Below are 27,374 nucleotides of genomic sequence, written 5' to 3' on the forward strand. Positions count from 1 at the left end.
AAAGCTTATAGTCCTCTTCTTGTATTCTGCGTCACTGTCATGTGTGACCACAAGTTTGAAATGGTGTGTTTTAACCAGCTCTTTGTGTTATTATTGAGTATTTTCAGATGTGGGTGGCCACATTTAATATCTCTCTGGCAAAATCTACACATTGAGATGAGATGGGTGGAAGGACATGCTTGAAATAGTGCAGTACTGGCGGTTCAGTATGTGCTGGAATTTCACACAGTTGAAAGGATGCCTTGTTTGTGGGTGTCCAAAGAAAGAGTCATTTTTCTTTTTGGCTTTCTTGTCAGACAGATAAATTCATTGTGAAGATGGACCTTTTTTTTCATGGTCATCCTCGAATTCAAATTTTTGCCTAGGAACTTTTTGATCCCGTCTGAGTGAGATGACAGAAGTACTTGGAGTATTGGTGTTTTAAATTTAAAATTTGATGCAATCTCTAAGCTACATTTAGCAAAGCTTACATCTGACCAAGCACCACAAAAGGAAAGGATATATTATAATCACAACTCTTTAGGGAAGCAATATTTAAACCAACAGAGCAGTCACAAATTTTACCGACTATGCAACCGTTGTGTTTTTTTGGGTCACACATGCACATTCAATGAAGACCAGCAATTTTCAAAGCAAAAGGAAAGATGCGGTTCCATACAAACAAATTTAATTACCTTGACATACTTAGAGAACGCACAATGAAAAACATCTTCAATGAATTCTTCACCAAAACAGTATCTACTGTATGTAATGTTTTTAACTATTGTGGAAACACTTTACACGGGAAGAATCTGTTCATTATTTAAAAGATTTTTCTGTAATTATACTTAGGTAATATTTTGCATCTTGCGTCACAAATACTCTCCATTACGCATTGACATCAGTTAGGAAAAGCGGGATCATTATTTAGACAGTTCTGTCCTTTCCTATGTTTGATAGGAAGCACCTTTTCATCTCTTCTAGCCCTGATGACATAATCCAATAAATGCTTAAAAGTTAAGAGATTTGACTTTCGGAAGTGGGTCCAAGTCACTGGCAAAAGTGGTGTCTATCATTATTTTGGATGGCTTTGTGCTGGTAGTGTGTCCAACAGAAAAGTGCAGAGGAAGTAAGTGAGACAGCAGTTAACGTAAGCATAGCTAAAGCCGCCCCTCAATGCTTGTACAGCCTTTTCCACTCCCAAGATAGTGGTCAGCAGCATGTTCACGTGAGGCAAAAGGGTGGTATCCATTAAACTTGAAATTTTTTCCACCTAGTTGCTTCTAGATGTATGTGTAACCTTTTTTTATTGAGCATGCGTGTTCATTATATTCCAGGTGTTGTACATGACGTGACGTGTACATTCCACGTAGTGACACCTGTTCACTGTAAATGACTGGCCGTAACCTGCTGTTAATGAGGTGTTGTATCAGGACTACCTTTGTATTGACTCGTTCAGGAGGTGAGAAGAACGTACAGGCTTTGCAACTTTCTGCTATTACGCAACCCTAACAACAATTCCATGCTTTGTTCACCGTGAGTCGTCAGCTTTTGGGAAGTTCCCCATTGATTTAATCACAGCTTTCAGATGTCCAGCGCAGCTAAGTTAGTGTTGGCAGGGTAAAGAGGGCAGATGTGTCAGGAGTGCACTGTGGTCAGAAGGGAGGGGAGAGGTCACTCTGGAGGCCATGAATACTAACACCCACCCAACGTGTTAACAAAGACCCCAGACAAGCTGGATGTGTGTTGGCTTGTACACTATTCACTGGTTTCATACAAACATTATTAGTTTGATCTGCTTTCAATTGAAATCTTTGCTACGATATAGTAGTGTGCAAACTGGATCCATTGTGCTGATGCCAACAGAGAGAGCAAGACCAGCCCATACTTGAAAACTTGAGCAGGTATCTTCCCTGTATCTCTATGTAGTTGTGATAACGTTGAAGCTGTCCTGATGTCTGAATAGACTTAGATAGCACTGCGGGTATCCCCCAAACAATACAATGAGATAGAGACACACTAGCAGGCAAAGGAATTTACCTCGTCAATATACTATCAACATTTTAACAGGCCTTTTCCAGGATGTAGGTAGACAAGCTCTGTTCCTCAGCCTCAATACAGTGTCTGTTGTTAGTGACAAAGAGAATTGGGGAAACCACTATTCCTGATTATCACAATGCCTGAATTGAAAGTTTGCATCCCCACTCCCTTGCTGAAAGGAACTGACTATAATAGAGACTGTTTCTCTTGTCTTGACCTTGTGAAAACATCCCTCAGCACCATCACTCTGCTCCCTGTCCGCCCTCCTCCTGTTATTTCCTTCTACAATGTGCTGCTGTTTTTTTTCTTAGTTTAGAACATGTCTTGAAATGTCATCATTTCCCGCTGAGGGAACACTAGGGCAAAGTTTAACCATGTGCACTGTCTCCACAATACTAACAGAGGATCTAACAATCAATTGATAACCCAGATTAAGATGCTTCGCTTCCCCCTGGATCGTAAATCATCCGTTGTCTCTTCCTGAAGGCCTTAGCAGATACCGATGTTGCTCCTTTTAGAAGCAGATACTGTATTATCTACTCCAGCACTCAATTAGTACCTATAAGTGGTTATCATGTGACGTAACAAACAGGCAGCCAAGAATCCCAAATAGGCAGAGTAAAGTTGTGAACCTGCCTTGAGGTTCTTGGCCCTAGTAGATTTCTGCTCTTGAAGCCTATAATTACACCAACTGGTGATGGGAGCTACAAAGAGAGGTCAGCGGTTTGCTGGCTCGTGCAACTAGGTCATGTCTATTCATGCACAGACATGTGCATTTCCTCCATTTTTTTTTTGTTGTTTGGGAAATTGTTCTTTCAGTCTTAATATCAAATCAATCGCAGGAGTCTTTTTTCCAAGCTGTTGTTCCCATTCTTCTGTTTTCTCTCGAGTTGATCTCGGCACTAATCTTGCTAGACTCTGCCAGGCCTCCAGTGGCCAAGGCTCAGCCATAGACTTCCGGCACAGGGCTGCTGCTGCCTGGAAGGCTCTTACGCAGCTGGGGAAGGCATCATTATCCACAAGCACAGCCCGTTTTTAGATATACACTGTAATCTCTGGGTGCTTGTTGTAAGGACAGCTGCAGGGTCTATTGGAGCAATGACGGAGAACTTTAACAGGTAAGGCTCCTCATGATCGCCCAGTGCTTTTTCTGGAAATCGCTAGACTGTAAAGGCTAAAGGGGCAAATGTTACCCAAGAGTATGGAAGCTACAAAATCGGATAACTTGGAATGCAATTGAATGAAATTTCCAATGGAGCATCCCCAAGAGTTACATTGCTTCAGCTTGGAAAGTTGATAAGAGCCAGAATAAAAAGAAGCAAATACATAAATAAATAATGAAAATAAATAATGAACAAATTCTGCCCCACTGTGTAGGGTGTGGTGATGACTACAACACATGCTCAGCCGTCATCATCACGCCCAGACAGGGGCAAAGAGTGGAAGAATGAAAACACACTTGTCACTCAATGTGTTGTTTGCACAGGAATCATGTGACCGTGTGCAAGAATAGTCCTTCTCCCCGATCTGCTACACGTACACACACAAAAACGCAGCACTCCTTTAATGGGCATCTTCTGGGTTGCGTGCTTCCTCTGGGTAGGGTAGAGCTTTGTGTGTTCAAGTCAAGTCACGAGGCCTCTTTTACTAACAATGCATATGGTGGTTAGTGCAGTCATGTTTACAGTACTGTTCAAAGATCTGTAAACTTTTCCATGTTCTCTCATTCTGCGTTCAATTAAGTGATGTGTGGCCATGATCGATCAGCACTTCCCTCTCAAGCTTTAATTATTTCTGCGCAGGGCGGGCTTGACAATACACAATGCGGCCTCTCTACGATGTGTATGTCCGTGTGCCAGGGCATGCATTTCTTTGTTTTTGAAAGAGCTTTACTCTCAGCAATTATTTAACCACCGTGGCTTTGGCGAGCACTGTGGGAAATACTGGTCCAAGCAAATTGACTGGGTCTTTCCCCATATTCAGGAAGAAATGCATTAACACAAAAATATACAGAGTTCTCCTCTTTTGAAGGCCAAATGGTTTGGCATTCTGGGCAATTCTTGAAGAGCCAAACAATTCTGGCTTTGGAGTTAAACATGAAAAGAGAGAGAAAACACACATGGAGATAGGTTGCAGTGAAGGTGTCATCTGCCCTCCTTGACTGTTGCTAAGATACTTTCCCGCTTCTAAAATGATGACTATTGATTCATAATTTCTATAGCTACCGCATTGTAGACATGCATTTAGGCAGTCAGTACTTTCAGCAAGCAGAGTACATCCGACGGAATGTTTTTGAGAGCCATCTCCTACATGCCAAGTCAGCACGGAAGGCCATCAGGGTCCTCAAGATACATTTTTGCTGGTGGGTACTTCTCTCCTTTGTGCCTTTGTTGTTTCAGTGCTGTCTTCCTTCTCTTTCATTGTGCTTCACAAGCAAGTCCAGACATTCTCATTTCCACAGGAAGCTCAATGAAGATACAGTGATAATTTTACTAGTCTGGCTCCAGCTGAACACTTAAATGTTTTTGCAACCGCTAATAGCCCATTTGTGTGTTTGTATTATTCATAGTACAAATGATGGATAAACAAGTTAACCAGGAGTTTTTTTCCTTAGATGTTGAATGATGAATCAATTAAAGGACAGCTTTCCCTCTAGCCATTTAATTTGTTTCTTCTCTTATTCATTTCGGTGTCACATGGAAGCTGGGGCCTACTGCCTGGAAGGGGGGTTAATACATGGACGGACTCACAGTCAATAACGGGGCTGACAGACACTTTCCAACACCACTTCAACTTTGCTGTGCTGTTTTAGTACGGATGCTCTGTGAGGCAATTAGGCTTTGTTAACATTTTAGTGCGTGTGATGAGTTTAAGTAATCAACACATGCCTCCATTCTCTCAGTATAGGCTCCCATAAATGTTTTTTTGCTGTGTTCGATTTGACGCTTTTAGGGGCAACATGGGACAAATCTGCTTAGAGCACAGTCCTTTTTAGCAGGCTCCTTTTGTTGCTTGGAAACAACCCCCCTTCTGGTTGTGTGTGTGTGTTGTATGCATAGGGTATGTGAGAGGGTCAGGGGGTGAGCTCTAAACCAACCCCCCTGGGTGTGAAATGGGTGTTGCAGTCTGTTGAATGAGGGGCAGTATACTTATTACATACAACACCTACTATACACAAGCATGTCACTCACTGGCTACTCTTTCCCTGACAAACACACACTGATGAGAGTTGTACATTGCTGTCAGTAGCCACACTGACACGTCCACATGATTTGTGCATTGGATGACACTTTAGTGACCAGTGCATAAGTAGGGTACCTTTTTGTGCCCGAGTATGGGTGGTCCGTTTATTTATAACCACTTTTGTGGCTTTTTACACATTTCACCAGTGGCATTGATTTCCAGATCAATTGTCCTGGGTACCCTGCCCACCCTCTCCAGCTAACCAATGACTTATGTGCTTCCCCTTATATTCTGTGCTTTCTTTATTTCACAATGATTCTATTAACAATGGCATTAGGATGGTAAGTTTGGCCCCATTTGTTATAGCAGCCCAAAAAATAAACACCACTTTTCTACTAGGTACAATTCTGGAGTAAAAGTGATTCCAAATGTTATTTTGAGCAAACAGCAGGCAAAAAAAGAAAAGAGGTATTTTAAAAAGGTGAGTCAGAATCCTTACACAGGACCCTTTGGGCCCCACTAACCCCAGTAGTAGTTTCTTTTCCTAATTTGACTCAGTGTGTTCTGCGTCATGATTTTGGTCTCTACAGTGCCCAACATGGAATGTTAATCAGCAAAAAGCTGCTTTACATTTGTAACAACGATTCTGGAAGTTTGAAACATCAAAATCTAAAAGCCTCTGCATCAAAAATGGCTCTGCTTTTTGGGAACTACTCGCTGAAGACCTGAGTTGGCTGTACCTGGCTGTAAGGGAGAAAGGATTGATTGTGATAGATTTTTGTGAACTGGTTTGCCCAAGTACAGAAATAAACAGCATGAACAGCACCTGCTGAATTTCAAGGAAGCGAGAACAAGAAATGGATAAAAATAGGATCTGATGCATTGAGGGTGTTTATGTGTTGATGATCAGGCTGAGAAAGAGTGGATCACTGACAGAATGGGAACAATTTGTTCAAACTCAATTTCACAAACAAATTATGCTCTTTGTGCCTACCCTACAGTCTATAAAAGAGATGAATAAAGCTTGTTCTTGAAAGATAGGCATAAAATGACTGACTCTTGTGGCCAGAAATGTTTATTCTTTAAGTTGTCTTAAAAAAAAGACACAGTTATGGTAATTGAATTTTCTTGTCAATTATTTTCTATTTTAATGATATTTTTATTTGTCAAGCTCAGCTCTTGGCAGCATTGTGGATAGATGACATCATGTAACCTTTGGATTATGAGAGTGGGTTTGAATTTGAACATGTATGCACTTTTGCAACTGCAGTGTGGTTGTAATAGCCACCATCCGTCGTCACAAGAGGAAACCATCCTTCATCACGATGGTGTATTTTTATCCACATTTCTCAGACAATAAACTAGCGAAACCTATAAAACTCTTTAACCCAATGATGGTGCTATGCTGTTTCTTGGTGCTCCATGTGAAGTGGCATCACACATGGAAACAGGGAGTCTTGAATAAGACCAGATAGCCACAGGCACCACAGTTGGCCTGGAATGTAAACTGTATAAAACATGATTAGAGAGAAAAAAGAAGGGGACAGAGAAGTCTGGAAGAAAGAAGTACAAAGTAGGAGCTTGAGGAAGGGATTTGGAAGTCATGTTTAGGATTAGGGTTAGGGTTGCTGAGGAGCTTATATGATATTTTTCAGGACTGTGGGAAAACCAAAGCCAGGCATGGCAAATCCAATCTCATCCTGCATGTGCGCATGCGCATGTGAGCATTTTCAAAACATGCATTTCTTTCACAATAATCAAATCAAGGAACCACTTATTTTTCAACTTGCTGTTAATTTATAGCATTCGGTGATCCACAATGTGAGTAGGTGTCCCAACATTTGGACAAGCCTCCTTCTTCACAGCTGATAAGGTTACTTGTGTTTTGAACTCCAGCTGTGCACAGCCTCTGACCCCATGACCCATGTCACCAGAGGTGTCTGGGTACATTGTGCAGACCCTAAATCATCATTATCATCATTGTAAGACATTTGCATGGGTGCTTGTACATGACAAGAAGGGGCTTTAAGGTGCTTGGCATCCCAATCCAAATTGTAAGGTAATTCAATTCATGACTGCTTTTCTGTATCCAGAAAGAGAGCTTTGGTTGTGTGGATGTGCTTACTTTTAAAACGGATGATTATTTTTAGCCCAAACACTAATAGACCACGTAGGCTCCCTAAATGCCCCTCTGTCCCATTTGAAGTCTGTTTAGATAAGGATCATAAGGACCCACCAGGCCAAGCAAACATTTTTTTTTAACCCTACATGGTGAATCCTTCTATTTACAACCGATGAGGCCAAACGAACAGCCCTACTTCACAGTTCTCACATGTAACCACACATTGAACATACCTCCATTTGTTTACACGAGAAATGTGCCTCTAATAAACGGTTTATGAGAGGACACACTGATAACACAGTGGTATGGATGTAACTGGAAGTGTGTAAAACAGGTGGGTGGAGCCTTTACCGATGGGAAAAGTCAAGTGTGTGTGAAGCACCAAGGATGTCAGGTGATGGTGGGTTCAAAGTAAATCAACTAACAGCCTTTGTAAACATTGTACCATTGAGTGATTTTCCATTCGTGAACAACACCTCCTTTCGCACAGGAGCAAGCTTAAAGCCTCCTTGTGCTAAATAACTGCTCCATTGGCGCTAGGGGAAGTGACTTTGAAGCCTCCTTTTCCTGGCTCTCTGATCCACCCTGTAGTGAATGAAGAGGCTGTTTGGGTTTGAAAGACAGTTGTGTGTTTGTATACAAACTGACAAAAATATGCACGCAACATTCTTTGGACAAAGCTAACCTTATCTTTTTTTATGATTAATATTCACACAGTCCTTGCACTAGACAAAACAAATTAGCACACACAAGAATGTACAGTACTTTCTTCAGAGCTGAGCTGAACATACATGAAATCAAATAGCCAAGGTCTGAATGAAAGAAAATAAAATTCACTTTGAAATTTTAGCTGTTAATTTGACAGAACTCCTCAACTTGTGTTGCTTTACACCATTTGGAGTTCAAAGTTTGTCTTGGCAAAACATTTGGCTGAATCAAAACATTGTGTTTTGGCCGTAGTCTGTAAAGTTTGTTAGAGCTGTGAGTGACAGCTTGGCTGAAATACAATGTTTTTCGGAGATACGTAGTTCGATGGCTGGAGAATACCACAAACTTGTGGTCTGTTTGAGCTTTGATTTGTAGCCATGATTCCCACATGGCATTTTGAGGTTGAACCTCAATAATTAAACAATAATAACCACAGAAGGTTTCCCCTGCATCACCAGTTTCACTGTGTTGTGTGCTATCGTTTTCTGTTTGTTGATACTCATAAAGAGAGCCTCTGCCTGAGTCGTAAACCCCTGTCAGGTCGAGATGACTCAGCTTTAGTGGTAAAACAAGGGTGGGACGGTGGAAACTTTTGAGAATGTGATGGTAGGCCCCCATGCTAGTACTTTATTTTAATATCCGGGATAATAATTCTTGTCTTATGCTATTACAATACAGTGTAAAAGGGAATCATCTCAATCAAAGAACTTTATATCCTTGAATATGCTTTGCAGTTGCAAGATTAATCAATTTCTCATTGTGTGCTCACGAACATCTTTGCATACTTATGCAGACATCCAAGATCACATTTTACTTCCACCCATGCAAATGTAAGACGATCGCCAATAATTGTGTTCATGTCTTAATGCTAAGTCATCTTGTTCAATAAATACAATACATTTAAACATAAATAAAGTGAAGTGGTTTAGGAGAGTGTGCATTGCATCAGCAATAATCTAATTGAATCAGTCTAGAACTGAAAGCACAGACAGTTAAAAAAGCATTTTAGAAGGGTAGAGGCTATAGAAACGTGTGCTTGTTGTTTAACTACAAAAAATACAACATTTCAGTAATAAACAAGAAGTACAAACATTCACAGTATTTTGAGTTTTGTGCACAGAAGTTTTTTTGTATGGCCTAAACTGTAGTAAGAGCACTCTATGAGAGACAGGCTTTCCCTTTGTTTTGGAATGGGGAGTCAGCACATATACGTATGTGTCGGATTGTGCATGGAAAGCGCGAGAAAGAGGCACACACACACACACACACACACACACACACTCACACACACACACGCACAGAGCTGAAGTAACACGTCTGTGGGAGATCTCATTCCAATAGTCAGCATTACTCCCACAGGATTAAATTCAGACTTTACACCATCTGCTGTATCAGATCGGCAACATTTTGTTTTTTATCCATCCTTTGCGATTGGCTGTAAAGTCTAAATTTGCCAATCCTGTTAACAAGGTCATTGATTGGCTACCCAAAATGAGATATAATAGCCGCAGTGTTTGGCAGGTTTGCATTTACCTGCGGTGGGCTGACAAATGAAGTTTGGTCGCTGCTTATAGATTTTCATGCCACCTGTCAATATGTAACTGTTGTGCCTGATTAAGCAATTTTTGTACCGTTTTAAATCACTTCATAGGGAAAGCTGCCATTAGTATAATTTAATACAGAGACTTTTTAGGTTGGTAGTCCATACTCCACAAAGTACGTTTTAAAAAAAATGCATAAGCCATATTGTGTTCAGTTCCTTTGCTGGGGAGAGGATAAGAGCATCTTAAGTGTTTGATATGAAAAGGTAATCCCCTAATAAGACCACCCTTATTTCAGCATATCCATATTAGCCTAGTATTATAATTAATTTTGTCTTGTTCCACTTCCATGAATGCTATGTATAAACTCTTGAGAACCAGTCCTTTCCCACCATCGGCTCACAGTATTAAATGTTCAAGGATTTGGAAGTATTACGATTAGATCTGTGTCTAAAGGTCATTGTTGTGATTAATAACATGTTTGAAACCTATATTGTCTTTTAAAAAGAAACTGCAAATCTTACACATTCCTTTGCATATATTAGTTTACTTTGTGCGGATCTTAAAGTTAACAAAAAGTTTGAGTGAGCTAAGATGCTGGTCGGTTTGTTTCCTTTAGTGCCTCAGTAAATACCAATAACAGTTGTTCTTTCGGGAAGATGCTAAGATTTGTTTGTTTTTCTCAAAATTATATACATACCCATCATGAATTTCTTTTCTTCTTCTTTTGTTTGCGTAGGTGTTTTGTCACTGCCGGCCCATTTCAGTCCCTACACAGAGAATCATCAAACGTCTGTTGATAGCAGGGAAGATGCCTATGCCCAACTGGAGCTCAGAACGCTGGAACAGTCACTGCTTGCCACCTGTGTGGGCAGCATCTCGGAACTCAGTAAGTCATGTCTACTTAACACACTGATCCTCTTAGAAGCTAAACGTAGGTAGACCTGGTATTGCAAAGAGGTACAAATGTGACCTGCTATTTTATGTGTCTTAAATACTGAAAATTATGAAGGGCTGAATTTAAGAAAGCCAGGAAGTCTTTAATCAGAAAGATAATACAATCAACTGTGTCTTCTTTTGGTGTACATTGCAATCCACTCACCACGTGTCAGATTTATTTGAGTGGAATGTCTATTGTGTATATTTATGTTATAGTGCATACATTTGCTGTTTATTGCATTACTTTGACATGTGGTCTGCTAAAACTGATGCCATGTGACAGTGAATGAAAGTGGACTTGAAGTTCTCTTCAAAGTGTCATCAGAAACTGGGTTGATGGAATGGTGGGGACAGATTGTGCACATACTTGGGAAAATTAATGTTTTGGTCTAGGGTAAAAAAATGGAAAGGTTGTTGTGAAAGGAAGAGAGCAATCGGGTCATAGAGATCAGCGTTGGTGCAAGTGCAGGTTAGGTTTCCCCACCCAAACAAGGTAACACTTTGCCAATTGTTCCTAAAGCACAAGGCCACGTTCATACACCATCATCGTTAGCTGGACATTAAGAAAGTCTACACACGCTTTGCAACACACAGTCTTTCTCCCACTTTCTCAGTGGGCTCTTTGTGCCACACCGCTCTGACCAGGGCTGGCATGCTTCACACCCTTTCGTGCCCACATACACAAACAGGCACACACACAGGCAATGTGTTCACTGATACTTGTGTACACAACTAACACGCACGGGGGGCTTGCCGCTGTAATCGGAGCCTGAGGAGACCATCCAAACACAGGAGTATCTGTATTAGACTGCGCAGTCCTCTTGGATCTTTACAGTGAGTCCAGTCGGCCAGCCGTTAAAAAAGCACACTTAAACAAGACGCACTCTAGATGACAGGATTCCAGATTTAAACATAACTGAACCGCTTATGTTTGAATATTATGCCTAAAAAATAAGATATTTTGAAAACACTATAGTTCTACTCGTGAGTACTACACACACCAATTATGTTCCAACACGTATAATGAATTTGGAAAAATAAATCACAGAAGTCAGTTTACAGGGTCTTTAAAGTAAAAAATATTCTCAGACCAAGTCCAGAATGCACTTTTTGTAGTTATGTCGGGGGGGCTTGATAGATTTTCTAAATCTACTGTTGAACACTTTGTATTATTTTATCCCCCAGTAACCCCACAGACGTCTAGAAAGAATCTAAAAAGTAATCTAAGAATGAAATACACCATTCTGTATGCATTTGACCTTTGACAGCTAGTTTAGGCCCTTGGGCACAAAACAGGCTGTAAAGCTCTCCATCTTGGGTACAATTCTGAAGAAACCTCCTGGGTCAAATGCTGTTAGTGGTTAACACAAAGGAGGCCCTTCAGCTTGAAGTGTGGGCTGTTTAAGAAGGGCTAACCCTATCTAACCCAAACCCTTTAATGTGCCCATAACAACCCCCAAAACCCCCACCCTACTCATACTAATCCGGTTAGAAATTAGCCCTGCGGTAATCATACTAAATGAGCGCTATATTATACCAAGTTCAAATTGGCCTATTTTATTCACCCTTGTTCTCTCCCCCCCAGCAGCCCCCTCCTCATCGCCTTCCTTTGATGGCTGATAGTCTAGCCACTGCTCTTTTCATCTGATATGCATGCAAAAGCTCTCCAGGATAACAGCATCTCAAGCCTCTAAATTAAGACTTTTGCAGTTGTGGTTGCTTGTATAAAGTTACACCCGAGTGGATAACTTGCTTTTTATTGCCGAGACTGCCAACTCGATGCACACTTCAAGTATGAGCTTATTAAAACACTGTTTACCATTTCAGTTGTTTTGAGCGATACTATTTCACGTTCATTATGTCAGTGATCCAGAAGTAATTTACAGTAATTACAGTATAAAGGGAGTGCAGTGGTTCTATACTATCATGTCGGAGTGGATAAACACTTTGTTGGTGCTGCTTATCTGTCATAGTATTGATAAAAGATAAGCGACAATTTATCCTTGCCGCCTGGCTGTGCTTACCGCTAATGACGCCACTAAAGACAGATACCGCTAAAGGCAAAGTGTGGTGAGAGAGTAATAAGGGCAAGAATGTTAAATGCACGTAAGTGGTTGAGGAAAAGGGGAATTCCCATTAGATTGGAAACCCACAAGGTTGACTCATATATCAAGTATCTGCTCCAGTATAGATGCTGAACAAATACACTGGAGACAGTAAATGCAAATCATGTCATGTCAACATGCCAATTTTGTCTTTTCCAGGTGACTTGGTATCTCGTGCAATGCACCACATGCAGCGTCTGAGCTCAGTGCGTCCGGGGCTCAGTCCAGCTCGCCATTCACGCCCACAGCAGTGTGTGTCCTGGTCGCCTGACGCCCTCCACACCATCTACTACTTCCTGCGCTGCCCGCAAATGGAGTCCATGGAGAATCCTAATTTAGATCCCCCGCGTATGGCACTAAGCAAAGAGAGGTGAACGCTTTAGTTTGTTAACAAAGTTAGCTCGCAGATAAAACATATTTCAGACTCTTTTGTTATATTAAGGGCCTTGAATTATGATGGGTTTATTTTGGCTCACAACATGAATTATTTTAAGCACAGTTAACCTCTGCCAAAAGAAACGATATTCAAACACATGAAGTGTCATTTAGCTGAAGAGTATTCTGCATCACTCAACACTTGTGTGAAGTTTACATTTTAACAAGTGTTCTGAGGGTCAATAAGAGGTAAGAAAGAGCATTCAGTGTTAATGTTGATGTTATAGGTCATCTTATAGGTCAAATTAGGCCAAAAATTCAGTTTGATATAGCTGCGATGATTGTTGTTTGCAGCATTATTGCGTTAATCCTGAGAGGTTATTTTTTCAGCTATTGTTTTGTAGTTGTAACTTAAACTAGGAAAGTGTGTCTATATAACATGTCAATCAGAACCTGATTAAGTAACTGTACTACTCATAATTGAGAGTGCATCATACAATTATTTACACATGTAGGCATCCAGTACAGCTGTGTGACACACTTCCAAAGTAACTAAAACCATCTCTCACGTGTAAACGCTGCCAAACTGAGTCCAATTTTGACATTTGAGAGTGATGTATTTTACTGAGGATGTGCCAAATATGGGATCATTCATGTTAAGTTTTTGTGTTTAAATCAGCTATCACGCTGCCCAGAAAACCAGCTGGCTCCCAGACGTGCAAATACTGATGAGTAAACGCAGTTAGAGAGCAGAGGCACCTCATTTCTGCATCAAAGAAAACAGTCGCAAATAAACCCTCTTACTTGTCCTAACAAGTCTTGAAGAATTTTTAATGTTAGGCGATGTATCATTGCTATATATCAGATATTATTACACTCCGTCTATGGTGTTCTCACTCCGTCTATGGTGTTCTTCTAAGAGTAATCATACACCAGATCAGTGTGTAAACTTGATCATTTACAGCCCACGATGGGCCCTGCATGGAGAACTCATTGAAAGTTGGTTCAAACGTAGACTTTAGTGCACTCGGGTCATTTAAGCCAGTACCGCCTGATGAGTCAAGTATCTGAAGTTTTCCAACATAGCTGAGGAAAATTCATAGCCGATTGTCAATTTATAGCTTACCAGGTTGTAGTGAAGAAGGCGCCAAGACTCAGAGCTAATATTTCTGTGTAAACAAGTGGGTGAAAGTTAGTCTATCCTGCTGTTCTCAGTATGCAGCCTGAGCACATTGGGTCAGTCAAGCTCACCTTCAGGGCTATCTGGTTTCACTGTTAACAGGCATCCAGACTTTAATGTTGCAACGACTTTGGATGAAGCTGGGTTTTGCGTTTCAGTCTGTGGGGCACAACCTAGACCTGAGGTCAGATTTGACTTGCAGAATACTAAAGGTTGAGGCAGAGATAGAGATGATCACGGGTACAGGTTTTATGGTTTGGCTTTGCATCAGTCATCAATAAGGGACAACGTTAGCAAACTCGGATGCCCTGTGGCCATCAGGAAGACAGACAGTGAGCAAATGGCCAACATGTGTTGAGAGGATTCCATTAAAAGTGGTTTGACGTTGATTCTGGGGTGCTCTGCAACTTTCCCCCAGAAAACCTGGCTTTCTTATCACTCTACACCAGTGACACTTTAAGCAAAAGGACCACCCATCCCCGTTTCTTAATATAGAAATACCACACCTGCCTTTGAGTCATTTCCCCAGCACTCAGACAATCCCTGCAGGCTCCCAACACCCCCTTCAACCATCCATCTCATACTTATCCTACTCCTGCCACTTGTCTGGTCGTTAACATTACAGCCTGGACGAGCTTTAAATAGCTAAATGAAAGACATTTAAGCCACTAAATGCACCATGTGGGGAAAGTGTATTATTCTCTCCTTTACTTAACAGAAATGGCCTTTAGCAACAGATTGTCACTAAAGACATACCATCAATGTTTTGAGAATTTTGACTGCATAAAAACGCTTTACATTGCATATTATAAATAGACAATATAAATGAGAATAAAATCACTGAAACGGTCCAATGGTAGTAATGACATTACTTTGGAATAGTTCTGTGTTTGCTATGGCATCTACACAGCAGTGACACATGATGTAATAAAGTTCTCATGCTTTTTATCTCCACCTTTATGCATTATATGCATTGGGACTCTTCGCGTCTCCCCTAAAGAATGTTGAAGTTGTTAAGAATAACATCCCAGCAGGGGTAATGTAGCTTAGGGAGTCATGATAACATTGTTCAAACAATGATTACATTCTCTGTGACTGCTTAGCTGAACAAAAGCAAATAAAATTGACTCTCCTTGTGATGGCCATTGTTTAAATAGACACTAGAAAAGGAAAAGGGAATATAGAGCAGAAGGAACTGATAAAAGATAACAGGACAAGACATGGTCAGTACCTAACGCTATTAGAAGTGTGATGGGAAATGGGGAGAGAAACAGGGCAGTGGTGATAAAGCCAATCAAATGGTTTGAATGGGCGCATTCCATAGCGCATGTCTAGTGTGTATTCTTCTACTTCTCTGTGATCAAAGCTATTTTCTTCAACTGCTGTCAGCTTTATATCCTTTTTGTCTCTCAGATCTATTCTTATCTATATTCTTTCAGTTCTTTTTTTTCGTTGCGGTTGATTCTATTTTCTTTAACCTTGGTGTCTGGTACAGTCATGTGTTTGAATCAGCTTAAAAGTTGCATGATAAATGCATGACTATGAGTTTCTGTATGGGAGGAAACACAAGCTGTAAAAGGCGTGTCAAGGTTCAGGAAAGAGCTGCCAGACACACATACGTCATGGTTGAAGACGCTTTATGAGCTTCTTCGAAATATGCCTGAATCATAAGAAGTGAGCAAATCCTTCTCCAACACCGTGTCTGATGAAAACCAGTTTGTGAGCAAAGTTGTCAGTTTCAACATTGCGTCACACTTCAAAAGCACTGATAGGTAATTGTTAATCTGTTTTGCTTTACAGGCCATTCCTATTGCTGCCGCCTCTGATGGAGTGGATCAGAGTGGCCATAGTTCATGCTGAACATCGTAGGAGTCTGCTGGTGGACTCTGATGATGTCAGACAGACTGCCAGGTTGCTTCTTCCTGGACTTGACTGTGAACCCAGACAGCTTAAGTACGTGTCAACTTGTGCCCAGTCATATAATGTCACACAACAATATTGCTACCAATGTTGTACTTCCTACTAATGCACTACTTTTTAACACTGAAACAAATAAATCCAAAATAGTATCCTTATAATAAGCATGTATGTTAAAATCTTTCACAATATTGCCTCAAGACAAACAAAAAATGTCTCGCATCTGTAATTTAGAGCACTGCATCCAAGTATGTGACTGACTACGTTACATTCTGCATTCCTGCCCGCCTGCTCAGCTGACAAATTCTCTCTTTTTTTTTTTGGTCTTCTCGCTAGGCCCGAGTGCTGCTTCAGCTCCTTCAAGCGTTTGGATTCAAAGGCAGCAACAGACAAGTTCCACCTCGACCTGGGGTTCCGGATGCTCAACTGCGGTCGCACGGATCTTATTGGTCAAGCCATTGAGTTGCTGGGGCCTGATGGAGTCAACAGCATGGATGACCAGGTTCTGAGCAGCTTTCTTTTCTTGTTCATTTGAGAGAGAGCAGCAACATAAGTACAGAGATGTGTCGAGATGTTTGTCTTTATCTGTTTGGTTCTTTTCTTGTCCCCTCTCTCTACCTCTCAGGGAATGACCCCTCTGATGTATGCCTGTGCCGCCGGAGATGAGGCCCTCGTTCAGATGCTGATTGATGCTGGCGCCAACCTTGATGTGGCGGTAAACAGAGTTCTTACTGAATTCCTGAACCTTATGTCGTGTTTGGATACAGAACACAACACATTCAAACTGTTAAACTCCACACAAAACTAAGAGCTGAGTAGAGCCTAGGTCCCGGTTAATTGCAGGCCACATAAACAGCCAGTCACATTCAAATTATCATCCTACACCATTTTCAGTCTTTGATTAACCTACTGCGAATGTTTTCGGATTGTGGGGGAAAACTGGAATACGCAGTCAAGCACGGGCAGAAGGAACAAAATCTTAACAGACAGGCACAAGGCGAGATTTACAGTGCTGTGCGGCAGACGTGCTAACCACACACTCTACCATGCCATAGAAAACAAATCACATCGTTATAAAATAACAGCAATGGCAACACTAACGCAGCACTTCATTTTTAATGACTTGGCATAGACAGCCAGAATGTTATGTGGTCCTCATAACTTGTCTTCTATTTGCATGATCTTAGTGTGTAACTCTTGATTTGACAGGTTCCACCGTGCTCCCCAAAGCACCCATCTGTGCATCCTGACAGCCGTCATTGGGCAGCGCTCACCTTTGCCGTGCTGCACGGGCACATCTCAGTAGTGCAGGTAAGAAACAAACACTCACATTCTCATGGCCTGGTCATCCTGAGTTTGATCGATAGCCTTTCAAAAGTGCATTGACAAATCTGAGTTCTGCAGTCAGTCCATAAATGTCAGACATTGTCTGATAGAAAAAAAATATGGTGTATTGTTTGCAGCTACTGCTGGATGCTGGTGCAAGTGTGGAGGGAGCAGCAGTTCGTAATGGACAGGAGAACACGGCGGACACACCACTGCAGCTGGCCTCAGCAGCAGGTGGCCACAAACACACATACACTGCAAAAGCCAAAACTGTCATTAGATTCCTTGCTGTTTCAAATTGGTGGTCACCAACTCAACCGTGTTTATATGGGTGACCAAATGAGTGCCAATGTGCTCTCATAAACAACTCACCATTTGATCATCAAAGAAAGGATGAGAACACTATTGAGTTGTGAATGTAAAACTGGACAAAGAAAATCAAAGGCTAAATGGAGGCTTAGCGAGGCAGAGGAGTGCTGCCTGCGGCTGTTTGCAAGCTTGGGGGCAACATTCCTCGTAGAAGCACACAAGGACTGCAGGAGAGGACAGGCACTCTCTGCATAACCACACTGACAGCGTGTGAAGAGGCCAATATGACTGTATTTGTTGCTATAAAAACCACAACATGGTGACGACTATGACCAGAATGAATTTGAGTACAGTTCCAAAATGTTGCGTTTACAAATTATGTTCAGTGGTCATGCCGTTTTGGCCCAGTTGGTGTAACAGGGTTCCCACAGATGCTTGCAATTCTTAAAATGTTGCCTTGCCATGTTTTTCAATTCGCTACCAACTGAACCTGAGTGATCGTGTAACAGAATTTCCTAAATCTTATAATACAATCTCTTTAATTTTGATGACTACTACTAGTTTCAACAACAAACAATATATTTACACGTTTGTTTTATTCACTGCACATAGCTGCTAGGTCAGGATATTAACTTGCAACGACTTTGTGTTCAGGCAACTATGAGATGGTGACCTTGCTGCTGGCGCGAGGTGCTGACCCATTATCAAAGGCCCATGATGGAAACGCTCTGACGTCGTCCCTCCACGAAGACATGAACTGCTTCAGTCACGCTGCAGCGCATGGCCACAGGTACTCATTCTCCCTCTGGAATGGCAACAAGGCTTGAGAATTGATTACTAACAAAAACGAATTAACTAGCTAAACACCTATAACACACCATCAAAAAATGTTCGGGTCTTGTCTTGTAAATCCTTTAATTTCGACTTCAGTGGAAAGTGGAGTGGAAGGACTCGATTTAAAAAAATAAATAAATAACAAATTGGATGCATTGTAAGACTACTTTTTAATCATATTCAAAATTAGAGGTGCAACAATTAATTGATAAGTCATTGATTGTTAAATTCATCAATTATTTTGATAGCATCGAACTTATCTCATGGCTACTTTTGGTTTGCAGAATGAACAGCCTCCTGCTTTTACTATCCATTTGTCTGTGAGCACCAGATGGTCGCATAAATCTCTGCACCTGCTCTCTAAGAGAACGTGTGAACACAATATAGACTCAACACGTCACATTCCACAATGCGCGAGACAAGTGGGAGGCCGCAGGGTCACAGACGCGGATGGATGCGCTGCGACATGAGCGCCTATAAATCTCTCCGCGCTTTGTCCTGGGCGTTCTCGCCTCTCTCCTCCTTGTAACTCTAACGCCGGCTTCCTTTCCTTTGTCACGTCAGGAACGTGCTGAGAAAGCTCTTGACTCAGCCTCAGAAGGTTCAAGAGGACGTCCTGTCTCTGGAGGAGATACTGGCTGAGGGAGTGGAGGGGGAAGAAGCGGTAATCTGCCCTTTCCTCCCTCTTTCCACCCTCCCCAACTCCTCCTCTGGCCCCGGGGCAGTACCGGAGGGAGGCTTAGCCAGACTTTGCAAGGCTCGGATGAAGGCATTGCAGGAGGCCAGCTACTACAGCGCCGAACATGGATACCTAGATGTCACTATGGAGCTGCGAGCACTGGGTAGTTAACACATGCCCACTGTACTGTGTGTCTTGCCTCTGCATTTGTCACAACTATAGTTCCCTATCATAAATTTCCATAAATTCCTATAGAATAGAAAATGTCCATATTAAAAATTTCCTGGAATTTTGCAAGCCTTAATGCCATCCCGTCTTGTGGCTCTTACTAGGCGTTCAGTGGAAGCTTCATGTGTGGCTCGAGTCCCTGCGGTGCGCCCAGCAGCAGTCCAGGGTGGGTGTCACGTTGTCCCTCCTCAGGGAGTTCACTTCCATCAGAGAGGAAGATTACTGTGAGGAGCTGCTCACTGTGGGCCTGCCCCTCATGTTCAACATCCTGCGCATGACCAAGGTAAGTCGAAATTTTACCCCCGCATTAAAAACACAAGCTCACCATGTTAATGTTTCTTTACAGAGTGATGCCATCATCCAGCAGTTGTCACATATTTTTAGCCACTGTTTTGGCCCAGCTCCTCTTCCAGCTATCCCCGAGATGAAGGCAACTCTTTCTGCACAGTTGGGTATGAGCTTGGCTGTTCTTCTTTTATAAAGTGATTGTGAAATGTATTTTAACTGCTCAGCTTTCTTCACTTGAAAAGAAGGGCTTGACTCGAAGATGTGGTTTCACTCAGTTTGGTTCATCAGATGAAAAACTCGTAGTCCGTGGGTTATTTTGCCTTTCCCTGTGCGTCGTCACTGGCAGTGTCTCTGATCTTAGTATCGCTTTAGTCCTTGGTGTGCGGATATTTTGATGAGGAATTGTCTGTCACTGATTATCTTGCAAACGGACACCTTTGTGTGTGTGAACTGGGAAGGGACGGGGGAGATGTGCGTGTTCCAGTTCCTACACATTTCATTTCTGTGGCTCCCCGCGAGAGGGATTGGACAGGGTTCATTATTTTATCACAATGGTTACAATTATATAATTTAGACTCCATCGAACATGAAACGTGTTTAACAGTTAATGCAAACTATCTAAACGCGTCTCATGTCTATTCAACAAAACGAAGAAGCATTGCCACAACTGGAAAGGAAGCCAGACCTTCATTTGGAAAAAAATCTAATTTAAGATTTTACAAATGCAATTATTTTGAGGCATGCAGCTTAGGCAGTCAAGAGAAAAACCCTAAAGTAACACAGAAAAGCAGGACAACCAAATGCACACAATAGCAGCAACACAAAAAGATGGATTTTCTCCGGCTGTGTCTGCAGTCTGTCTCAAAATATTACACACGACTCTCTGATCTGATCAAATAGATGTTGTTCTATTTCGATTTGAATTCTTTGATGCAGGTTGGCACCACTTTGTTCAAAAAGTTGCAATGTTTCCCTCCAGATCCTCACTTCCTGAATAACCGGGAGATGTCAGACGTAACTTTCTTGGTGGAAGGCAAACCCTTCTACGGCCATAGAGTCCTGCTCATCACAGCCTCTGACAAGTAAGTGCATTTGTGTGTGTACACACTCCTTAGTCAACATGTTTTTGCCTGCAGATGTTTTAAAAAGATGATTTTCTCTCTCATCTAGATTCAAATCTCTGCTGGCGTCCTCTGGTTCCGATGCCAACAAGAAGATTGAGATCAGTGATGTCAGATATAATGTTTTCCAGGTAAGTTCAAATCTAAAATTACCTACCAAAACATTGTCTATCAAATTAATGGAGCACGACATATCTAACATAATGAATTTCTTTGACATGTATGCAGATGATGATGTCATACCTGTACTGCGGAGGAACAGAGTCACTTAAAACAAAGATGCCTGATTTGTTGGAGGTGAGAATTATTTTAGAATCCTAAAACTGCAGCTTAATTAACATCAGGCCTTGTCCTTTAAAGATTTCAGTCTCTGACCTTTTCGGGTCAACTTGCTTGAAAAGGTATGTGCCTTGTTTCTTTCAGCTGTTGTCAGCCGCTTGTGCGTTCCAGCTGGGGGCGCTGCAAAGACATTGCGAGCGCATCTGTTCTCAGCACATCAACCTGGATAACGCAGTTAACATCTACAAGACTGCCAAGGTAATGCACGCACAAACACACTCTTGCTGTATTATGTTTTATGTAAGGCATAAACCCATATGATCGTTTCCTGATGTCTTGTCTCAGGCTCATGGCTCAGTGGAGCTGAGCCTGTTCTGCGAAGGCTACTTCCTGCAGCAGATGCCTGCGCTGATGGAGCGAGAGACTTTCAGATGTCTTCTTCTGGGATGCCGGCAAGGCAGCGAATCACCCCTGGAGGAGCTCGAGGGCACTCTGGCCCGTCGGTTACGCTCGCTACATGTCACGTCCAGGGTGTGATGACACCAGGACAACATGCAACATAGACATTGTTTACCCTTGGCAACACACGTGTGACACAGAATATCTGCAGTGACTGATTAAGTATGTTAAGCACACCGCCTGGGTGTATTTGAGGTGTACAGAATGTTTGTAAAAGGGCTCAGGAAGCTTCTGGTCAAAAAGAAACTGACGGGAGAAACGCAAGTGGAACTGTTAGCCACTGCTGCCCTCTAGTGTGGAAAACAGTGGAAAAAAAAACAACTGCCTTGGAGACAGTGGCTCTCCCACTGAAGCACTCGAGGCCATGCTGGATTTGTGGCCTTGCTCATTTTAACTACCCAATCATGCTAAATGTATTAAGGTCAGTAACATGCGCTTTTGTTTTCAGTCCCCATACTAAATCACCACATAATCCACACTTTCTGGTTTCTATTTAATGAGAAAAAACTATTTGAGAGTATTTAACAGGGTCTTTCCTTTTATTCCTTTTTTTTTTCCAATGAAAATTATGCTTGTATATTGTTTTTACTGTTTGAGGTACACTCTTAACAATCACTTGAGTTAATGCTGAGGCTGAATACTTTGTAGCAACAGAATCATAATACGAGATTTGAAAAATGTTGTTTGACTATATTAATAAATATACATTTGGTATACACTATCTCAGTGTTGTGCCGTGAGAGATGTTCAGCTGTGCCGTGGGAAATTGTTCAACATTAAATACCGAGCGCATTGTAAACAGGATCACCAAACCACAGGTCAGTTCGCGCAAGGCCTGGTCAGCCACTTGCTAATCGTGCATGCGTGGAAAATCGGAGAAACTTGAGATTTCATGTTGTGGCATCGGCACATACTCAGTTTATGTGTGTGTTGCTGTTAGTGTTGGCTCGTGAGTGAACAATTCGTTCAAAAGAACGATTTTTTTTCAATGAACGAGAGTGAATGAATCACTTCCTAAAGTGAATTGTTCTTTTTTCATTTCATATGACTTCAAAAAGTAAGTGCCGGTAATGAGCATTGAAGCTGGTAAAACCTCACCGTAAATCAAAACGAAGAAGAAAATGACGTAACTTCCCGTTCACGAACGAGTTGTGAATTGCATTTCCCGTTTACCAACTGAACGGATCTGTGAGTGAACGAGTGAGTGAGTGATTTGCATTTCCAGTTCATCGCGTGAACAGATCAGAGAGGGAACGAATCCTGACTTTCCCGTTCGCGAACGAGTTAATGGGTGAACTGCCTTCCCGTGCATCAACGGATCAGTCAATGAATGTGTTGCATCTCCTGGCGTGAACTATGTAAGACAGAATATAGATCTACGATTTGCCAAGGAAAGAAAGAACCACTCACTGAAACACTCGTTCGCGAACAGGAAAGTCAGGATTCGCTCCCTCACTGATCCGTTCACGCGATGACCTGGAAATGCAAATCACTCACTCACTGACTCGTTCACTCACAGATCTGTTCCGTTGGTCAACGGGAAATGCAATTCACGACTCGTTCGTGAACGGGAAGTTACGTCATTTACTTCTTTGTTTTGATTTACGGCGTGGTGGCACCAGCTTCAATGCACATCACCGACACCTACTGGTTGAAGTCATATGAACTGAAAAAAGAACGAATCACTTTAGGAAGTGATTCGTTCACTAACCCTAACCCTTGTATTTATATTCACCAATCACCCCCCAAAAAATCTGACATATATATATATATATATATATATATATATATATATATATATATATATATATATATATATATATATATATATATATATATATATATATATATATATTCTTGATTCTTTTGGATTTTGATCACAATCACTTTCAATAGTTTATTCCTTACACTGTCTAAAACCTTTTTTCAAAAACTTTCATTTACAAAAGAAATACATTTTAAAGAATATTTAGTATTTATTTTTATTCAATTATTCGACTCTCCATACATATATAGGAATAGATCTTTACGTCTTTTGTTGTAATATAACTGATTTTAATATAGAAGCTGGTGTAACACTTAACATATTTTTGTTGGTGGTGTGCCTCAAGATTTTTTCCAATGAAAAGGTGTGCCGTGAATGAAAAAAAAAGTTGGGAAACACTGCACTGTCTATTTGGAATTCTGTAAAAGTTGTACTGAATTTTAATGTTGCCACGATGAGTTGAGGAAAGATCAACAGATAACTCACTACACACTGGATCAGGGGTCACCAACATGGAGCCTGTGGGCTCCTCGGAAAATAGTTCACCAGTCATAGGGTATCGGAGTTCGCTAGGAATTTAGGAGAAACTATTGGAAAAAAAATTGCTAAGAAAAACGTTGCATATCATGTTTCCTGTATTTTTAAATCATTGTTGATAATGTGAGGAATAACATGATCTTCACATGGATGTAAGTCATTAACACATAATTGAAGGTAATTTGAATTTGCTATTTCGTAAGTGTGTATCAAATTGGCAGCCCACAGGAACCAGTATGCAAGAAGTGGCTTTTCCTGTTTCAACGAGGTTGGTGACCCCTGCCTAAATCTACACATGCTGGGGACTCAACACAAGCACATACAGTACTCACGGAAGAAAAAGAAAGACACTATAACGGAATGATTTTATTATTTCCAGCACTGATGATGCTCATCGTAGTTATGTTATATGGAGATTACTCCTGCTCTGGCTCTCTGAAGCACTGACTGTCCTCTGAGCTGCTTGCTTTTCATTTGTAGAAAACAAAGGAGAGTTGACATGAGGGTATTGCTTTCTATTGGTATGTAATGATATCCTCTCCCTGTGCTTTCGGAACCCCCACATAAAACAGCTCAGACGTCCAAGTTCTCCATGGAGTGGCACAGACTGAGAGGCATTGCTCAAAAACGTTGTGTGCAAGATAAACGAAGAGGAACAGATCAATTGGATGGGAGGGGAGATTAAAAAAAAAAAAAAGACAGAACTATAGGCAAAGCTAAAAAGGAAGGAAGGGTCGGCCAATGGAAACAGTAGTTTTTGTGGCGACTGATTAGCGTGAAACATTTACACCAAAAGCCATGCAAAGAAAAGCTCATGTTTGACATGCACACAGCAATACAAGCTAAATGTATAGAGCAGGAATCCCCAGCATGGTTAAGAAGACAATCAACCCCATTTTGGAACGATCTATTTACAAAGAGAAGACCTGTGGATCAATGTCATCCTTCTCAGGCCCAGCCTACACAAACAATAATATAGAAACTGACAAATATCAATAAAAGAGCATTCCCTCTCTCCAAAAAGAGGCTAAGTCTACATTCTTAAATCACTGGTATGTTTTTTTTTGTTTTTGTTTGTTTGCTTTCACAAGTTCTTTTTCCCCTGGTCATTGAAGAAGATTCATCATTGAACTAAAACGAAATCTTGTTTTTCGTCAAATGATGCCCCATTTACAAACACACAAGAGGGCAATAATAAATAACATTCAACTGACCTAACAGCTTTGTTCATATAAATAGTTATAATAAATTAGGAAATGACACCGTGAGATGAATAAATAAGGGCCACAAGTACAAAAATAAGCACGTATCACATAATTGTTCATCTTTTCCTACTGCTGGTAAGTATACGTGAGAGAAAGAGAGGTCTGAATGGAGAAATAAAGACAAAGTGCTGCAGAGAACATGAAAGACAAAATGATCATGAGACCAAAATTACAGATGATTTCTCCTATTGGCTACCAAAACATCGCGTCACAACAAAACAACTCTTTGTACATCAGAAATGACTGCAATCTGTACAACAGGATAAATCATTCATTTTCAGATAATCACCCACCCGTCCAAATTTTGATGACCCGCCGCCTCACCTACAGCTTCTCTCTGAAAAGTTCATTTGCAGCAGTATTGGTATTCGGGTCAAGTGGGGACTTTACACATAGTTCATCTCAAAGAAAGCACATGAAACAAAAAAACAAATAAAAATACAATCCGGCGACCGTCCATGTCGGCTCTTCTTCGCCTCCTCCTTATCTTCTCCTTGGTAATACATCCCAGAGTTTAGTGTGCATACTGGAAATGTGCTGGTATGCATGTTGAGTCTCTTAGCAAAATGCTTGTTTTCTGAGGCAGGCGTGGAAGGGGCGGGGTATCAGAAACACCAAAGGAACAGTCATCTACTTCTACTGTCAGAGCACGCAGGGTTGGGAAAGGTGATGGTAGAAGTCTGCATGAAGGATCTGTTTCCGTGGTAACGCAAACCTCTCAAAAGCAGTCCTCCATGCGCACGTCCATCTCTCGGTGGGATGGTTCAGGAAGGGGAGGGACGGGGACGGGACTTAATAGGTTTTCTGGATAAGTCCTGGGGTGAGAGACAAGTGAGGTTAGCGCACACACTTTAGCAGCATGAAGAAAGGAGGTGCAAAGGAGGGATGAGAAGATGATGATGGTGTTCCCTATCTAGTTCAGATCTAGCGACTCCTCTTGTAGCGTCAACTTGACGAGCGGACATTTGGCGGCATTGTTTTCCTGTTCTTGCCTGCGTGCTTGCGCGGGCGAGGGGCAGCGCTTGGATGGCACCTGGCCGTTCTTCTCGTCTGGAAAGAGGTGTCGGATTACGGCGGACACGTTACTCGAGGTGCAGATGAGGCACCGGGGAAGGAAAGGAAACATGGCGGAGGAGTACAGAGTACAGTGGGCCACAAATGCTGCACGACTGATGTTGTTAAGTGTGGTTAATTGATGTAAATAAAGGCGGTGGGGTCATGGTTACAACGTCTGCCCAAATCAGGTGCACGAAAGGGGAAATAAATAACATATACAGTTGGGGAAAAAAAAAAGTCACATGGATGCTGTATTCTTAGATCATTTGCGCAATTCATTTATATTAACTGTATATTTGATGAACAAATTGAATGAATGGGCCATCAAAGCTCATAAAGCAATGGCAAACAAAAGAACAGTAAATTTAGCTCAGAAAAAATGTTGCTTTCTACACAACCCTGCTTGTAGTATGAGTCAAGTGTGTTGAGCACGGTACAAGTCCTGTACATTTTGCTGCATGAAATGAAATGATTTCTCAGATACAGAGGGTGTTTCGAGAAGGCAAATATACATAGGACGTGCATGCCCTTATGGCCACCCCTGAGTGAGATGTTGTGTCACCCTGGCCACCACACTGAAATACTTTCAGCTACGGCTCTGTCTCCTGCTCGCCGCTGACCTGAATGAAGACGAGCGCTACACAACATGGATGGAAGGATGGGGTTTTATTTCACATCTTAAAGGAAAGCAGGTTAAATGCCTTGCAATCTTCAAATGAAACACCTGCAGGATCCGCTGACTGAGCATCAAGTCGTCTGCTGGCTAAAGATCGAGGTAAGCAAGGCTGCAGTAAAAAAACGTTTTAGCTGCTGACTTTTTCATACTGATTGTGCGCCATGATTTCTGCCTAGCAACAACATTTCTCTGGAAAGGTGTACAATGCCACAATGAAACCCAATCAGAGTAACTGTGTGGTTTAGTTGAATTTTTTGTAGTATCAAAGTTAAAATGTTATTTGAGTTGTTAAGATTTATTCTACATTGATACTACTGGTATTTTTGCAGTTTGTAAGTTTTCTATGTAAAGAAATAGTGCAATTATTCGAAGAAAGAGAACTGTTGCCAGCACATAATTGACCTAACAAAAAAAAAAACATGATTTCAGTTTGTCAACTATTCCCTTACTTAGCTGTGAAGAA

At 41.5% G+C, this 27,374-nt stretch overlaps 2 protein-coding genes across 5 annotated transcripts in view; one reads left to right on the forward strand and one right to left on the reverse strand.

Annotated features, from left to right (window-relative positions):
* The window catches only part of LOC148396504 (ankyrin repeat and BTB/POZ domain-containing protein 2-like), a 36,476-nt gene extending 14,143 nt beyond the window's left edge, over positions 1-22,333 (forward strand). The window contains exons 3-18 of the mRNA XM_088377633.1: positions 10,313-10,462; positions 12,777-12,987; positions 15,973-16,125; positions 16,426-16,591; positions 16,715-16,804; positions 17,299-17,400; positions 17,553-17,649; positions 18,379-18,514; positions 19,123-19,400; positions 19,570-19,748; positions 19,812-19,917; positions 20,733-20,835; positions 20,924-21,005; positions 21,103-21,171; positions 21,298-21,411; positions 21,499-22,333. Coding sequence (XP_088233759.1) covers positions 10,313-10,462; positions 12,777-12,987; positions 15,973-16,125; positions 16,426-16,591; positions 16,715-16,804; positions 17,299-17,400; positions 17,553-17,649; positions 18,379-18,514; positions 19,123-19,400; positions 19,570-19,748; positions 19,812-19,917; positions 20,733-20,835; positions 20,924-21,005; positions 21,103-21,171; positions 21,298-21,411; positions 21,499-21,690 — 2,228 coding nt within the window. The 3' untranslated portion in view covers positions 21,691-22,333. The remainder of the gene's footprint in view (positions 1-10,312; positions 10,463-12,776; positions 12,988-15,972; positions 16,126-16,425; positions 16,592-16,714; positions 16,805-17,298; positions 17,401-17,552; positions 17,650-18,378; positions 18,515-19,122; positions 19,401-19,569; positions 19,749-19,811; positions 19,918-20,732; positions 20,836-20,923; positions 21,006-21,102; positions 21,172-21,297; positions 21,412-21,498) is intronic.
* A 1,927-nt stretch (positions 22,334-24,260) lies between these two features.
* The window catches only part of brsk2a (BR serine/threonine kinase 2a), a 126,775-nt gene continuing 123,661 nt past the window's right edge, over positions 24,261-27,374 (reverse strand). For 2 of the 4 annotated variants that reach the window (XM_088377638.1, XM_088377636.1), the window contains one exon: positions 24,261-26,229. In XM_088377638.1, the coding sequence (XP_088233764.1) occupies positions 26,093-26,229 (137 nt within the window). In that variant the 3' untranslated portion in view covers positions 24,261-26,092. The remainder of the gene's footprint in view (positions 26,230-27,374) is intronic. The other 2 variants (XM_088377635.1, XM_088377637.1) reach the window with 2 other exon arrangements.

The sequence above is a fragment of the Syngnathus floridae genome, chromosome 6 (assembly GCF_059516105.1).
Source record: "Syngnathus floridae isolate MCC-2025c chromosome 6, RoL_Sflo_1.0, whole genome shotgun sequence".
Lineage (NCBI taxonomy): Eukaryota > Metazoa > Chordata > Actinopteri > Syngnathiformes > Syngnathidae > Syngnathus > Syngnathus floridae.